This window comes from Muscardinus avellanarius (assembly GCF_963383645.1).
Source record: "Muscardinus avellanarius genome assembly, chromosome: 6".
Lineage (NCBI taxonomy): Eukaryota > Metazoa > Chordata > Mammalia > Rodentia > Gliridae > Muscardinus > Muscardinus avellanarius.
Genome location: NC_137791.1, coordinates 77,227,373 through 77,242,286, shown reverse-complemented (window position 1 = coordinate 77,242,286; position 14,914 = coordinate 77,227,373). Strand labels below are relative to the sequence as shown.

Below are 14,914 nucleotides of genomic sequence, written 5' to 3'. Positions count from 1 at the left end.
AAAATAAAGGCAGTGTGATTCCAGATTTAGTCATCAGAACTGTTTCAAATTTGGTAGTGGCTTTTGTCTAAAGTGCAGCTCAGTATATGTATGCAGAGTGCTTCTGGGGAGCATGGACTCCTTTCCCTTGTGGCCTGGATTGGCCGAATTGTGCAGATACATCATCGCTTTAGGGCTTGGCCTTCTGGAGTGATCTGGCTAAGATTCAGGTTTAGACTGTGGTCAAGGAGCACAGAAACTAACCAGATACACAAATTCAAGCTTGAACCCTTAGGAGCTCCTTAGTGAGGCAATAAAATAAGCCTCATTAAAAACAGCAGAAGAAGCCAGGTGTGGTGGCACATGCTTCAAATCCCAGTATTTGGGAGGCTGAGACAGGAAGATCGGAGGTTCACGGCCAGCCTTAGCTACTTAGTGAGTTCCTCTGCAACTTGGTGAGACCTTGTTTCAAAATAAAGAATAAAAAATAGGGCTAGGAGTGTAGTTTAGAGGTAGAATGCCCCTGAGTTCAATCCCCAGCACCAAAAATAAATAAAAATAATAAAAATAAAAACAAATAAAGAAAAGGTCTTTACTATAAATTTTACATTGAAAAGGGTTTGCACCATGTGGAACTGTAATCAGAAAACATCTGGCTACTACAAGTGCTTGGTGAGGATATAAGGTAAAGAAAGCTGAGGCTCCTATGTTTTGGTCTGGTCTTACATGCCAGGTGTGCATTTGTCTTAATGCCTAAGGTGTGTAAGGCTGGTGTGGAAACAAGGGGCATGATTCGAGTCAGGAAGTCAGGCATGAGAAAGCCCGTGAGGCACGGGAACACGAGTGGGGCTGGAGTGCAGGCTGAGCAAGGGGCCTGAAGGACACCAGAGGACCAGGAGGTCAGGTCAGCCTGGCTCTGGGGAGGGAGGCACCCATTTCTTACCCACGGGAGTCCTCATGGAACCATCTCTCTGCTCACCACACCCTCTCCCACCAGGTCTGGACAGGTGGAATATTTTATAGCATCTGTTTCCATCTGGTCCCCCTTCCTTTTTTTTTTTTTTTTTTTTTTTTTTTAGCAGTAGCTCTTGTGGGTGACAAATTTATATAGGAGAGTGATAAACAAGTATATCTTTGAGAAGAAATAAACATTTAAGTTATTATAAACAAAGAATAAAATCTGTGTTTACTATCTTTAATGCCTGAATTATTTGTCAAAGTCTTTGTACCATAATAGCCTAGATATAAAATAAAAATATCTTCCTCCACTAATAGTAGACATATAGAAAAAGCAAACCTCAAAAGCTATAGACAAAGACATATGAGAAGTCTGATCTTTTCCCTTTGGAAAAGAAGTTTAGAATATTGTTTAAAAAACTTTACTTACCATTTCTTGGAGGAAAATTCATGAAAATGAATTTTTTTTTTATTTTTTGCGGGTTGGGGATGGAACCCAGAGGCATTTGACCTCCCAGCTACACCCCCTGCCCCAATTTTTATTCTTTATTTTGAAAGAGGGTCTCACTGAGTTGCAGAGGGCCTCACTAAGTAACTGAGGCTGTCCACGAACCGCGATCCTCCAGTCTCAGCCTCCCAAATGCTGGGATTACAAGCATGTGCCACCATGCCTGGCCAAAAAATGATTTCTTATATGTTAAAACAACTCTTAGTAAGTGTAACATCCACTAGTGAAACACTGTTTAGTCCTGGGAAATGGTCTTTGCTGAAAAGAACATAAACCCAAATGAAAATAGCATTAGAAAGTGAAAAGTGTAATAGTTGAAATAATGCTATGAATGTGTACAAAATGACCAATTCCAATATCAAAGACCTGCATGGGGAGGACGAGGAGGAGGGGGAGAGAGACCTGTTGGGGAGGGCACCAAAAACTATGTACATGCATCTAACACTCTATACTCCAAAATAATGTAAAATTACAATGCACCAAAATGAAAGAAAAAGCTAAACAAGTCAGATGTGGTGGTACATGCACATAACCCCCAGTACTTGGTAGGCTGAGACAGGAGGATCACAGGTTTGTGGCCCTCAGCAGCTTAGCAAGACCCTCCACAACTTAGTAAGACCCTGTTTCCAAATAGAAAACAAAATAGGACTGAGAGTGTAGCACAGAAGCAGAAAGCCCCTGGGTTCAATCCTCAGTACCACCACTGGAAAAAAAAAAAAAGTGCTAAGCAGACCTATGACCATTTTGGCTCAGTCCCTTTGTGTCGAGTTCATATATAATGCTTACGTACTTGATAATGAATTCTGTATGGGACCAGGGAAGTCTATAGAAGGCATTTACTTTTACTGCGCAGAATGGCCAGGCATCCCGAGGAGGTAAAATTAAAGGTAAAACAATTTAAACAAAAGCCTTCAGAATTCTATCAGTAGCCATTTTATTATCCGATGAAATAAAGTTAATCTTTCATTAAAACCAATTGGCTTAATAGATTACTAAACTTCATATTTTTAAAAATGATTTAAGATCGGATGTGTTAGAGTAGTAACACTGTTGTTGCGATCATCCCTGGAAGAGTTCATGTATTGACAATGTAAAATGTTCAGAGGTGAGATAATTAAATCAAGAGGGTTCTAATCTCACCAGTGGAGCAACCCACTGACAGATGAATGGATTTAGGGTGCTGAGGTAAGTAGGTGGGTGTGACTGGGGGATGGGCCGCTGGGGTGTGGCCTTGGGGACTTATACTGTCCCTGGACCCCTCCCCTTGGGCTCCCTGCGTCCCACTGTTCACAAGCATGACTGGCCTAACATGGACTGAAACTTCCGGGACTGAGTAAATCCACCTTCCTTCCCCTGGGCTGTGGTGATCAGGCATTCTGGGTCTCAGCAGCGAGGAAGCTGGCTGAGACAGCAGCAACAGGGTTTTCTTGTTGAGAGCACATGTGGGTCCTCAGTCCGTCTCCCATCGGCTTGGTCAGTGCTGCGGCAGCTGCCGGCACGGGCCACCCATGTGAGGGCGGCGACGCTGGGCGTCCAGGTCTCGTTCGTGTAGCAGTCAGCGGTGGGTCTTCCTGGCAGCATGGCGGCTGCTGTCCTCTTGGAGCCGGTCACTCGCCCAGGCTCCCTTTTGCCCCATGGCACCGCTGTCCCCGGGGATGCTCCCTGTTCTCTGCATCCGGCCATGGGAGGGAATAAATCCAGGAAACTCCAAAGCATTTTAACACCTTTTTTTTTTAATACTAGGGGTTGAACTCAGGGACATTTTACCTCTGGGCCACACCCCCAGCCCTTTTTTATGTTTTTATTTTGAATAGGATCTCGCTAAGTTGCTGAGGCTGGTCTCTAATCTGTGCTCCTCCTGTCTCAGTTTCCCAGGTACTGGGATTATGGTGTGCTCTACCGCACCTGGCACATGAATGAGCCACACAGCGCTCTGTGCACAGTCCGTTCTGTTAGTGGGAACTGGTCCGGTAGCTGAACCTTGTTGGGATGGAGGTGCCGCTGCGCAGTGGCCTCTGCTGGGCGGTGTTCTCGGTGACAATTCTGTACTAGGGAACTGGAGTGTACATTTTGACCGCTAGCCTTCTGCTATGTTGTCCTTGATATTTTGGCACAAGTGAAACATTTTTGTATCTGTTCTTCTTGTCCAATTATATTTGGTTCACATAAAACCTGAATTTATTAAGATCTAATTATGGAAAATTAAATTGATTACTCTAGAAGTTACTCATCCACTTGCTAAAAAGTAATATTTTCTTTCTATAACTGATACGGGAAAAGAGAGGCTTCTAAAAGTTTAGATTGGGGACCCCAAAGTTTTTTTTTTTTTTTTTTTTTGGTGGTACTGGGGTTCCTGGAAACCCTTCTACCTCCGGGCTACACTCCCAGACCTATTTTATACTTTTTATTTGGAAACAGGGTCTCGTAAGCCAGGCTTCGAACCTACTTGATCCTCCTGTCTCCGCCTCCCAAGCCCGGGGATTACAAGTGTGCCCACCACGCCCGGCTGTTATTGATTATTTTCACTGATATTGACAGAACAGTGAGTTCAGGGTCACAAAAGGAAGCTCTGCTGGAATTTGTCCTTTTGTCTTTGGCATTACACCACCTTAGTTCCACATGAAAGCAGGTTTTACCTCAGGAGTTTTAGTAAGCTAAAACAATGATTATTGCCTCAGGACCAATAAAGATAATGAAAAACACAATTTTTCCAATACACTGGAATTAGCATAAATTAACACCTCATAGTGTGTGTGTGTGTGTGTGTGTGTGTGTGTGTGTGTGTGTATATATATATATATTCAGATCTAGCTAGCACTGTTTGAAATCTTACTGTGAAAGCATTTAAGAATAGTTTATTTCAAAGTAGAGTTTACAGGACTGGGTATCTTTTATTAAATTTTCACATAAAAAGAAAAAAGTACACAGGGCACTAATTATAAGTAACATCACAATTAATCTGGCATCATCCCTCTATAAAGAATAGGCAAGCAATGTGTCATTTTAGTAACATTTTTTCCTGGTCTTTTACTTTCTGTATTCTCTTTTCTTGATTTCTGATCATTGAAGACATTGCTGAAAAAGTTGATAAAACAAAGTTAGAATAGAAAATCTATTCAGATTTTAAATTCTGTTATGTGTTTCTTAAAAGATCAGTTCCATAGCAGTATACAATAGATATACTCTGAGCTTAAGAAGTCCTGAAAAATTGCAATGTAGTATATTTTTGAAAGGGTTAGAGTTATGGAACAGATTTAAGGAAAGGTTTTATTTTATTGTTTCAAATGAGCAGGCTAACACCAAATGAGTGGATTGAGGAGTCAGAAATTGTGGGATCCAGTCCCAGCCCCACTGCGCGTCGTGTGCCTGACTGCACCCTTATCTCCAATTCCCTCATTCCACGCAGCAGTAGCGAAGGCATCCTGCCCAGTGCTGTGAGATCGCAGAAGAAAACAGGTGAAGCCCCGAGCACGGGCCTGCCATGTAGTTGGGACGTGCATGGTGAATGGTAGCAGCAACAATTATTATTAATGAGGTTAAATTTACTTTATAGATATTTGCTCCTAGAAAAATATTTTCCTTCATCCAGCAAATTACAACCTCTAGGGATGGAAAGGTGGAATTATAAAAAACAGGTGTGCTCCAAAATTATTTTTCCAACAGAGACTTGGATTCACAGTCCATTACATTGTTTTCTGGGTATGGACTGTATCCTGGCTACCATCAAACAAACGTTGGACAAGGAAGACAGTGTGTGGGAAAGGTCCATGTAAAGGCCACTCCACGCTGGTGAAGGCTTGTCAGCAGGGCTGTCATCCTCCTTCGATAAGAGTAGCACAGGGCTAATGTGACCTCGGTGAAGCCACACCATTAAGCTGGAAGTGGCTATGTTGATACCCTCTAATTTTGACGGTTTGTGAATTACTAATTTAATACCCTTCCGGTGGCTCTACAGGTAGAACAGTTAACTGGAAGGAAAGGTGAGTTTATGAACAAGAAGTCCTCTCCAGAACTGAGCACTGTACCTTGGTTCTTCAGCTGTAAATCTTCTACCAGGGTCTGCAAGCTTTCCAGTCTGTTCTGAAGTTTTCTGCATGTTTTTCCTGTTGTTTCTAGTGGGGGAGACTGTGAATCTATTAGAAAATTACTTAGATGTGATATTAATAGTCCATTTGGTATTTCTTCCAATTACAGGTTTAAAAAATTTTCCTTTAAAATAAAAGAAACTTTAAAACACTTAAAAATAAAGAAAATGCCTCCTATTTAAATATTAAAATACCAGCTGTATGTGATTTCATTTCAAACTAATTCAATTGACTATCGCTTAATTACATGGTGTCCAATGGGATGGGTGAGAAGGATACTTCAAGTCTAATGACACATTCTGCATTATTACTTCTGGCTTTTCACACCTAATTTAAATAGTTCCATTAATTTGGGCTTGGGGAGCAAGATCTAATTCAGACACTGGCACCGCTTTGGATATACGTGAGGCCACTGCCATGTGTTAGCTGCTGTCACCTGAACAAGGACGGCGTTAACGTGATGGGGAGGCTGCGTGGGCGCCGACAGGGCCTCGGTGAAGGTACAACCGGGGCGGCAGAGAGGGGGAACAGAGCCGGGGAAGCTACTCTCCAGTGGGTATGCTGAGTTCTTCCATATCTAAAAATAGTTGGTGGGCAAGCTGAAGATTTCTGTTCTTCTTTGTTTGTGTTCTGGAGGACAGACCCCAGAGCCTGTGTATGCTAGGTGAGTGCTCTATCACTGAGCCACATCCCCTGCCCAAAGTGTTTGATTTTGATGCTAGCCCTTGACTGGCTGTATAATTTTGACAATTTTTTTTTTTTTTTGCTGGCTCATTTTTCTGTCAAAAAAGTTCTTTTTATTGGAGATACTAGTTTTAAAGGTAATCATCTAGAAATTATTTTAATGTAAGAGAATGAGAAATAATTTAAGTTTTTAAAACATCTTTAATATAAAATATGATGGAGGATGAGTATCTGACAATAGAGAAAAATAAAAATGCAAGTTATTATATAACAAAAAAGAATGAAGGGACAAGCAGCACTGCTCTACTTCCACAGTTAGAAATGAGACGAAGGAGTAGACAAATGCAAACAAAACAGTAAGAAAGTGAGCTAAAATGTCATTAGGGTCTGACGCTCGTAATTTTCAGTATCTAGAAATTCACAGCATAGAATTGCAAAAGACTCAGAAGCAACTTGAGAGTGTCACAACAACTTGTCTGATTTATCTCTGCCCAATGGGACTGATGCCAGAGAGCCTGGGGGCTTTGTGCATTGTTATGAGAAACGTTTCTAGCCCAGTTTAACACACTTATATTTAGCACATGTTAACATATCAGTCACCTATTCTAGGTTAGTTTTTTCCATCCATATTACCTAAAAACAGACTTAACAATTTAAAAATGAGAGCATTTTGACAAGCTTGTATGACAGACATATGCGCTTTTACAAAGGTAGAGACTGAGCCGGGCGTGGTGGCGCACGCTTGTAATCCCTGCGCTTGGGAGGCTGAGACAGGAGGATCATGCAGGTTCGAAGCTAGCCCCAGCTACTTAGAGGCTCTCAGCAACTTAGTGAGACCCTGTTTACAAATAAAGTATAAAATAGGTTTGAGAGTATAGCCCAGAGGTAGAAAAGCCCCTGGGTTCCACCCTCAGTAACACAGGGGGGGAAAAAACATAGGTAGAAAGTGAAGGACAGCCATGTTTTAAAAGATATAAATAAGAGAGAAAAGTTACTTGTAGCATTTAAAAGAAGACTCAAAATCTTATAAAATAGAGAGGAAAGTGTCCATTAGTTATCTCAGAGAAAATATCTACATATAATACCCATGGTTTTACATATCGTACCTAGGTTTGCATGTGTGTTCACAAATAACTTTTATTTAGTCATGACCATTTTATATAGTATCATTTAGAGCTTGCATATAAGAACAATATAAAAATCATATTAATTCTGGGTATGGAAAAGAACTTGCAATTCACCAGAGTAAGAAGTAAATTAATTTCAGCAGCAGTATCAGATCATTCTTACCTTTAACAGCCTCAGGTGAATGAATGGTTTTGGTAGATCTGTACTGTGATGTGGAACCTACTGATTCTTCAGCGGAACTAGTCAGGAGGGAGTGCACTGGAGACTTCTTAGGAGAAGAGCTGAATGAACGAGAAGCTGAATTTTTCACAGATGGATTTGCTAAAATTTTTCAAGAACAAAGGTAAAAGAACTCATTAAAAATACTATACTGAACCTCTCAATAAGTCATACTTTTATGGAAAAATGTGCCCAATGATGGGGTTGGGAGGAGAAGAGAATGTTCTTGTAAGTATACAAGGTTTCAGGTTCGAAAAGAAGAGGGCTATGTCTCCAAAAGGCGATGCTTTAGGTATGAAAGTGAACAGAAACTAGTCTTGCTCTGGGATCCCAAGGTCTAGCTTCAAATTATGTTAATTCTTGATTTGATTAAATTGATAAAAAATTACTGTCTAGCAAAGTAAGCATGAATACTCTCCAGAAGAAGGTAACCTGATTTCAAGCTTTAAATCATCTGAAAAAAATTTCATATATTTAGTGTCAGATAATAAAAATAACAGGTATAAAAGATAACACAGTTTAAAACCAAGAGAAAAATATAGATAATATAGATTTACATGGTCCATATCATGGGGTTATCAGGCACAGACTTCCATAAATCTAAGCAGCCAAACCCCAGATGGGTTCTGCTTATATAAAGAAAGACCAGAACTGTTTAAACAAACAGGCAAGTAAGCAAGCCAAGTAAACAAGTAGAAGTATAAAAACAATCCTAAAGCTGCCACATTTTTTTTTAGGGGAAAGCATATTACATTTAAATAGAAAACAAACTGACAGTTGATTTGTTGGTAGAAACAATGAAAGTAAAAAATAATACGATTATAATATTCAAAGAAAAAATGTTAACCTAGAATATTCAAAATATTCTTTCAAATTGATAAAATACATATCCTTATGTATCAACAGCAGAATTGTATTAAAGGAAACAGTAAATGCACAAATAAAATTATACTACATAGGAAGTAAAGTACAAATATGTAGGGATATCTAAATGAATATTAATGGTACAAAAACACAAATAACCCAATGTGGTATTCAATTAATAATTAAAATGTGACAGCCACCACTGCTGGGTGTGGTGGCGCACGCTTATAATCCCCGTGCTTGGGAAGTGGAGACAGGAGGATCGCGCAGGTTCGAAGCCAGCCTCGCTGGCTTAAGAGACCCTGTTTCCAAGTAAAAAATGTAAAATAGGTCTGGGAATGTAGCCCGAAAGTTAGAAGGGTTCCATCCCCAGTACCACCAAAATAAATAAAAAAAATAGATAAATAAATAAATAAATAAATGTGACAGCCACTGTATAAAAGTTGGAAGGATGCCAGGCGTGATGGCAACGCTTGAATTCCCACGCTTGGGAGGCGAAGACAGCTACTTGGGAAGCTAAGGCAGGAAAATAACAAGTTTGAGGCCAGGCTCAGTAACGTGGTGAAACTGTCTCAAAAATTATAAAAAGCTGGAGATATGGCTCAGTGGTAAAGTATCCCAGGGTTTAATATCTGGTAGGGGGCTGGGGGAGGATTTGGGAACTTATCTTCTTCCTATACATCTCAATTTTCCCTATTTATATCATTACTGTCCATATTTATAACTATAATTTTATTGAATAAACCATTTCAGTTTCATTCTTTCTCAATTACTTTGTTCTTGGTTTGATTTAGCCTTTCAAATCCAACATATTATCTATACTTTTTTTCCTTCCTAGTTTAAAAATTTTTTTTTCTTTTGTGTAATTTGCTCTATGGCTATTGTCATGCTCATTTTTTTATTTTTTAAGGACTTTTACACAGTAATATCTTTACTTTTCTGTTTTTAGTCTGAATTATGCTAAATTTCTTTTCAATAGATTTTGTTGGTTTTCGATCTCTTGTCTCCAGGAGCTTGTTTTTATACAGCTTGTTTTTATATAGCTTGTTTTTATATAGCTTGTTTTTATACATGTTTTATCATCTTGTCTGTAATTCCTTGGAAATGATATAGAGAACAATGTGTCTTATGTCCTCTCCTTTTTCTTTCATACATTCAATTAGTATTTGTTGAGTACCTGCTTTGTGCCAGGAAGGCTCTAGGAGCCTGGGATTTATCAGGGAAGCAAATAAAGACCATGTAGCTTTTGTCTAGCAGGGGGGTGCACAACATGAATTACTAAGTTGGTTATCTGCGGTGTTGAAGGTGATATGTAACTTGAAAGGAAAAAGTAAGGGCACTGAAAGTGTGGGAAGGTGGTGGGAGTTACGTCTCACTGAGACCGTGGCATCTGAGCAAAGCTTTTCAGAGAGCAAGTGGTGAGCACCTTGGGGTCATGGTGGGTGCCAGGCTCTGGCAGGGAGTTGCCTGGTATATTCAAGAGTGGATAAACCAGAAGGAATAAAGAGGAAAGAGGAAATGAGACCAGAGTGTTCATGGGGACTCACAGGCTTCTGTCATGACCTGGGTTTTCACTCTCATGGAAACGGGACACCGCCAGGATTTTGGCAGGCTCTGTCTCTGCTTCACTGAAAACTTACCTGTGCATGGGAATGTGAAGCAACTAGATGGGTCTTCCAGGTCTGCTGTGTGCAAAGTGACCGGCTCTCTGGAAACATAAGAATGGTAACATAAGCATTCCACTTCACAAACACAGCTCCACAGCTTAGGAACAGGAGCAAGGTAATATAGGCCAATGTGGTGGTTTAAAATGTAAATTCAAGATGGCAATCATAACCATAAATTGCAGAAGTCCTAAAACACCCTAGGGGGAGATTCAAAGCTGCATTACCTCTTTGCATTTAGCATTCATGAACATTCTTCAGAATAAAAATATGTTAATGAATAATCTTGGTTAGAAAATTAATTTTTGTGTAGTAGTAGCTATAAACTGTTTTTTCATGGAGTCTAAGAAATACAATCTTAATGACTTATTTAATACTGAAGAAACCAAAGAAAGCAACACATAAAAAAAAAAAAAACCTCTCTTAGCATTAGTAGTACCAATTTGGAAAACTATAAGATTTAATTAAATCAATAAGTTTAAGTAAACTAACTCTCCTTTTCTTACCAGTACACAGAGGAGTTCCCCAAAGGCTGTGTTGATATCTGGTAGCAGAGCAGATTAGATGCACATGCAGATATGAGAACCTAGCTGTCTTTGTTTGTTTGTTTTTCTATTGTGGCACTGGGGGTGGAACCCAGGAGCTTTTCTACCTCCGGGCTATACTCCCAGACCTATTTTACACTTTATTTGGAAATAGGGTCTCACTAAGTTGCTGAGAGCCTCACTAAGTAGCTGAGGCTGGCTTCAAACCTGTGTGATCCTCCTGTCTCAGCCTCCCAAGTGCGGGGATTACAAGCGTATGCCACCACCCCTGGCTAACTGTCTTTATTTTTAAATATTTTTTTTTCCCCCAGCACTGGGGATGGAATCTAAGGCCTCAGACATGCCAGGTAAGCCCTCCACCACTGGGCTACAACCCCAGGCCTTTTGTATTTTTGGATGAGGTCTCAATAAGTTGTCACACTAGACTTGAACTTGAGATTCTCCTGCCTTAACCTCTGAAGTAGCCTTATCTGTCTTTTATTAAGTCATCAAATTATGAAACAATAACTTCTCAGTGACTTGAGAATATAATTTTCTTTTTCATACTAAAGCATAGTGTTATGGCAACTTCATTTCTGATCAAAGCAGATTTTTCTAAGCCATAGAGAGTTTCACAGAAGAGCTTTAGCTAGCTACCTCAGGGAAGTAGCTCCTTTCTGCCCTAAGCCTAGAACTGGCTTCCTCCCAAACAGCTCAGTGCAGGGCCACAGAGGCTTGACATAGTCACAAGCATGTGTGTATGAGCCAGCTTGACCCAAGTTCAAAGCTGGCTCCACTGTTTACCAGTTGTATGACCCGAGCAAGTTGCTTAAGCAATCTGAGTATTCATTTATAACCCACACATGGGAAAATAATGCTGATCTTATTGATTAGATGAGCTAAGCAAAAGCAACCATAAAATAGAAAGAATAAAAACACAGTGTAGTTACTATTAGTAGATATTGTGCAGTGATATATTCTATAGGGGAAAGGAATCAAAATATCATTTCTTTTAGGTTAGGAGAAAGATGTATTCAGAAAGATTCAAGTTCACCATATTGTGATCAAAGCAGCAGAGACAGTAATATTTATTGAGTGGTTCTCAGTGGCAGGCATTATGCTTGGTGCTGAGACACAGACAAATTAGCCCCTTATTTACTGAAAGCTACACAGTAGAAATGATTTTCAGACTCTTAAGATATAAAGAAGACTCAGATGGCTCTATTTTCATAGGTGAAAACAGGAAAGACAAAAAGTATTTTTCCCCCCAGGCAATGGGTCAATAAATACACTTTTTGTTTGCAAGCAACCTAGGGAGAGGGCTCCTATCTGTATTCATCACTGTTTTATATATATATATATATATATATATATATATATATATATATATATATATATATATATATTGTGTGTGTGTGTGTGTGTGTGTGTGTGTGTGTGTGTGTGTGTGTGGTACTGGGGGTGGAACCCAGAGGCTTTCTACCTCTGGGCTAGACTCCCAGACCTATTTTTATATTTTATTTGAAACAGGGTCTAAGTTGCTGAGAGCCTCACTAGGTAGCCGAGGTTGTGCTTTGAACCTGCATGATCTTCCTATCTCAGCCTCCCAAGTGTGGGGATTACAAGCGCGTGCCACCACATCCGGCTCATCACTGTTATATTCTAAGAGCACCACAGATGGTAAGTTTTAGGCAGTAAATATTTGTGGATTTACCAATGAACAGTAGTAAAAGGGACTTTCTGAAAACTAGGGGCCTATAAGGTGACTTCATACCTGCTCAGAGTTTCACTTGACTTGCTGCCTTCAGTGGAGTCCCGTAGTGAGTTATTGCTTCTATCGGTAGAAGGATGGGAGAAATTAAAGACTACAAAATGCGATTTTCTTACCAATCTAATAAAGGCTTGTGAGGATATTTATTTCTTTACTTAGTGCAGAGATGGTTCCCAGGGCTTCATGCATATAAGCATGAACTTTATCACTGAGCTCCACCTCCAGCCTGATGCAGTCTTAGATAGGATGAGATGATATTATCTGACAGCTAATAGATCACAAATCAGGAGCTGTGTGATCAAACAAAACTTCACCTGAATACCACTTCTAGGGAGATACTTATATACTTGAAAGGGTGAAGCTGGGGCTCTGGTTCTCCCAGGTGGAAAATAATAATATGGAGAAAAGCCTGAAGGCAAAGTCATGAACTGCCAGGAACTAGGAGGAATCTGGCTGGACTGGAGCACAATGCAGAGCAGAGTCCCTATTGCCAGTAAGCATCGAGGGCACAGGCGCCAGTGCAGCTGGCGGCCTCATAAATAACAAGTTAATATTAACCTTGCTTCTTTTATGGCTAAGGTTTGTTCTCAGAAGTTGTCTGTTTTTTAGGTCCTACTTAAGGTTGTGGATTTCATTTCTTCTTTTTTTCTTTTCTTTTTTCACTCCTGATTAAACTCAGAGGCATTCTACCTCTGAGCTATACCCCTGGCCCTATTTTATTTTATTTCTTTGAAACAGGTTCTTGCTAAGTTGCTAAAGCTAGCCTCGAACCTGTGATCCTCTTATCTCAGCCTCCCAAGTACTGGGATTATAGGCATGCACAACACACCCAAGTGGATTTTATTTCTTCATGCTCTTTCCCCCCCAATTTCAGTTAAAATTCAGCTATTCAATTACTGATGAAAATAAAATTGTTTTCAGCAATGTTTTTTTTAACTCTATATTGAGGTTGTTACACTTTCTTTCTGGAACATTCTTTTCCTCAAAGTTATATAAGCCATTGTTACTATGTGTAGGAAGAGTCTTTGGGGATATCATGCCTTATAAATAGCTTCATATAGTTAAACATCAATGCTATGGTTGGGATGCTCAATGTCCTCCAAAGGCCAATGTGTTGAAGACTTGGTCCCCAGAGTGGTACTACTGGAAGGTGGTAGAGGAGGTCCTAAGGTCGTTGAGGAAATGCCCCCTGAGGAGACAGTGGGACCTTCCCTTCCTGTGCCATGCCTCTTTTGCTTCCTGGCAATGAGGTGAGAAGTTTGCTCCACCATGCACTCCCCACCATTGCCATTAGCACCCAGCAGAGTCCCAAGGCAATGAGTCAGGTGGATCTTGGACTGTAACTTCTAGAACTGAAAGCTAATTAAACTCTTTATCTTATAAGTTAATTATTTCAGATATTTTGTAATAGTGATGTAAAACTGACTAACATAATCAGCAAAATTTAAAATAAACAAAAATGTCTATGTCATTGGTTTCTAGAAAGTAAATTACTTTAGTACATTTCATTGAAATATTTTTAGAGTCAAACAATGAAGCAGCTTCCCTTCACTGAGGCCAATATGCCCACGTTCCATAAAAATATCCAAATAGACTTTTCTCAAGTTATCAGGTCACGTATAAAATCCTTGGACATTTAATTAGATTCAGAATTCCAGGTTCTTACCTATGGCATATGTCTGATCTCAAGCTTGATTCGGTAATGCAGTCTCTTACTCTATCATCTCTGTACGGACAAATGTAACTCTCAGTTAATTATATGGAGACCAATTTCCAAATTTGATGCCTTTTTAAAAAAATAAATTTCTCATGTATAATTAATTTTTCTTTAAGTAGATTTTAAACTTGTATACAACTTAACAAAGAGCTATTTCTTTCCTGGATTCTTAAGTGTTAGGCAGAGTTTAGGCCTGAGTGACAAGGTCATTTGTAGGATTAGAGAAAATTAAAATAAGCTCTCTAGAGACAGGGACCAAATATATTCACGTTGGATAGAGTCCAATACAGTTTAATTCCGTTCTTGGTGGCTGGAGCAATGGAAACCTGGCCAGGGAAGCCATGCTAAGCCTGCAGAATGATCGGTGCTGGGAACCAAGGCCTCTAACTTTGACATCTGGCTTTGTCTCTTAGTTTCATAGAAGGAGGCGAATTAATCTATGCCTAAATTTACTCACCTGTCACATGAGCTAAATATTACTCTCTGGCCTAGAAGGCATATTATAATTATGACAAAAATCAAAGTGCTCTGCAAGTGAAAATATTCTTTGATGGAATGATCAGCCAATGGAACATTTCTAACACTACAATGATATGCTAGGTAACTGGGCTATTACCAAGGTTGTACTCTGATTAATACTATGTTAATAATAATTAGGTAAGTTGACTAATATTTTGATATCTTATTTTATATACTAATTGAACATCTTAAAGAACAAGAGATTGTTTATAGACAGACATTATTTTAGAAAGCATTACTTTTAGATATTTGCCATTGATAAAAATAAATCCTGTCCTGCCTTTTCTCAAATGGT

The 14,914-nt window shown here is 39.5% G+C and overlaps 1 protein-coding gene across 3 annotated transcripts in view; it reads right to left on the bottom strand.

Moving 5' to 3' along the window:
- Positions 1-4,442: 4,442 nt before the first annotated feature.
- The window catches only part of CCDC158 (coiled-coil domain containing 158), a gene marked incomplete at both ends in the record, with an annotated part of 78,234 nt that continues 67,762 nt past the window's right edge, over positions 4,443-14,914 (bottom strand). For all 3 annotated transcript variants that reach the window (XM_080697386.1, XM_080697387.1, XM_080697388.1), the window contains 6 exons: positions 4,443-4,519; positions 5,470-5,577; positions 7,504-7,662; positions 10,065-10,132; positions 12,387-12,446; positions 14,050-14,109. In XM_080697386.1, coding sequence (XP_080553512.1) covers positions 4,443-4,519; positions 5,470-5,577; positions 7,504-7,662; positions 10,065-10,132; positions 12,387-12,446; positions 14,050-14,109 — 532 coding nt within the window. The remainder of the gene's footprint in view (positions 4,520-5,469; positions 5,578-7,503; positions 7,663-10,064; positions 10,133-12,386; positions 12,447-14,049; positions 14,110-14,914) is intronic.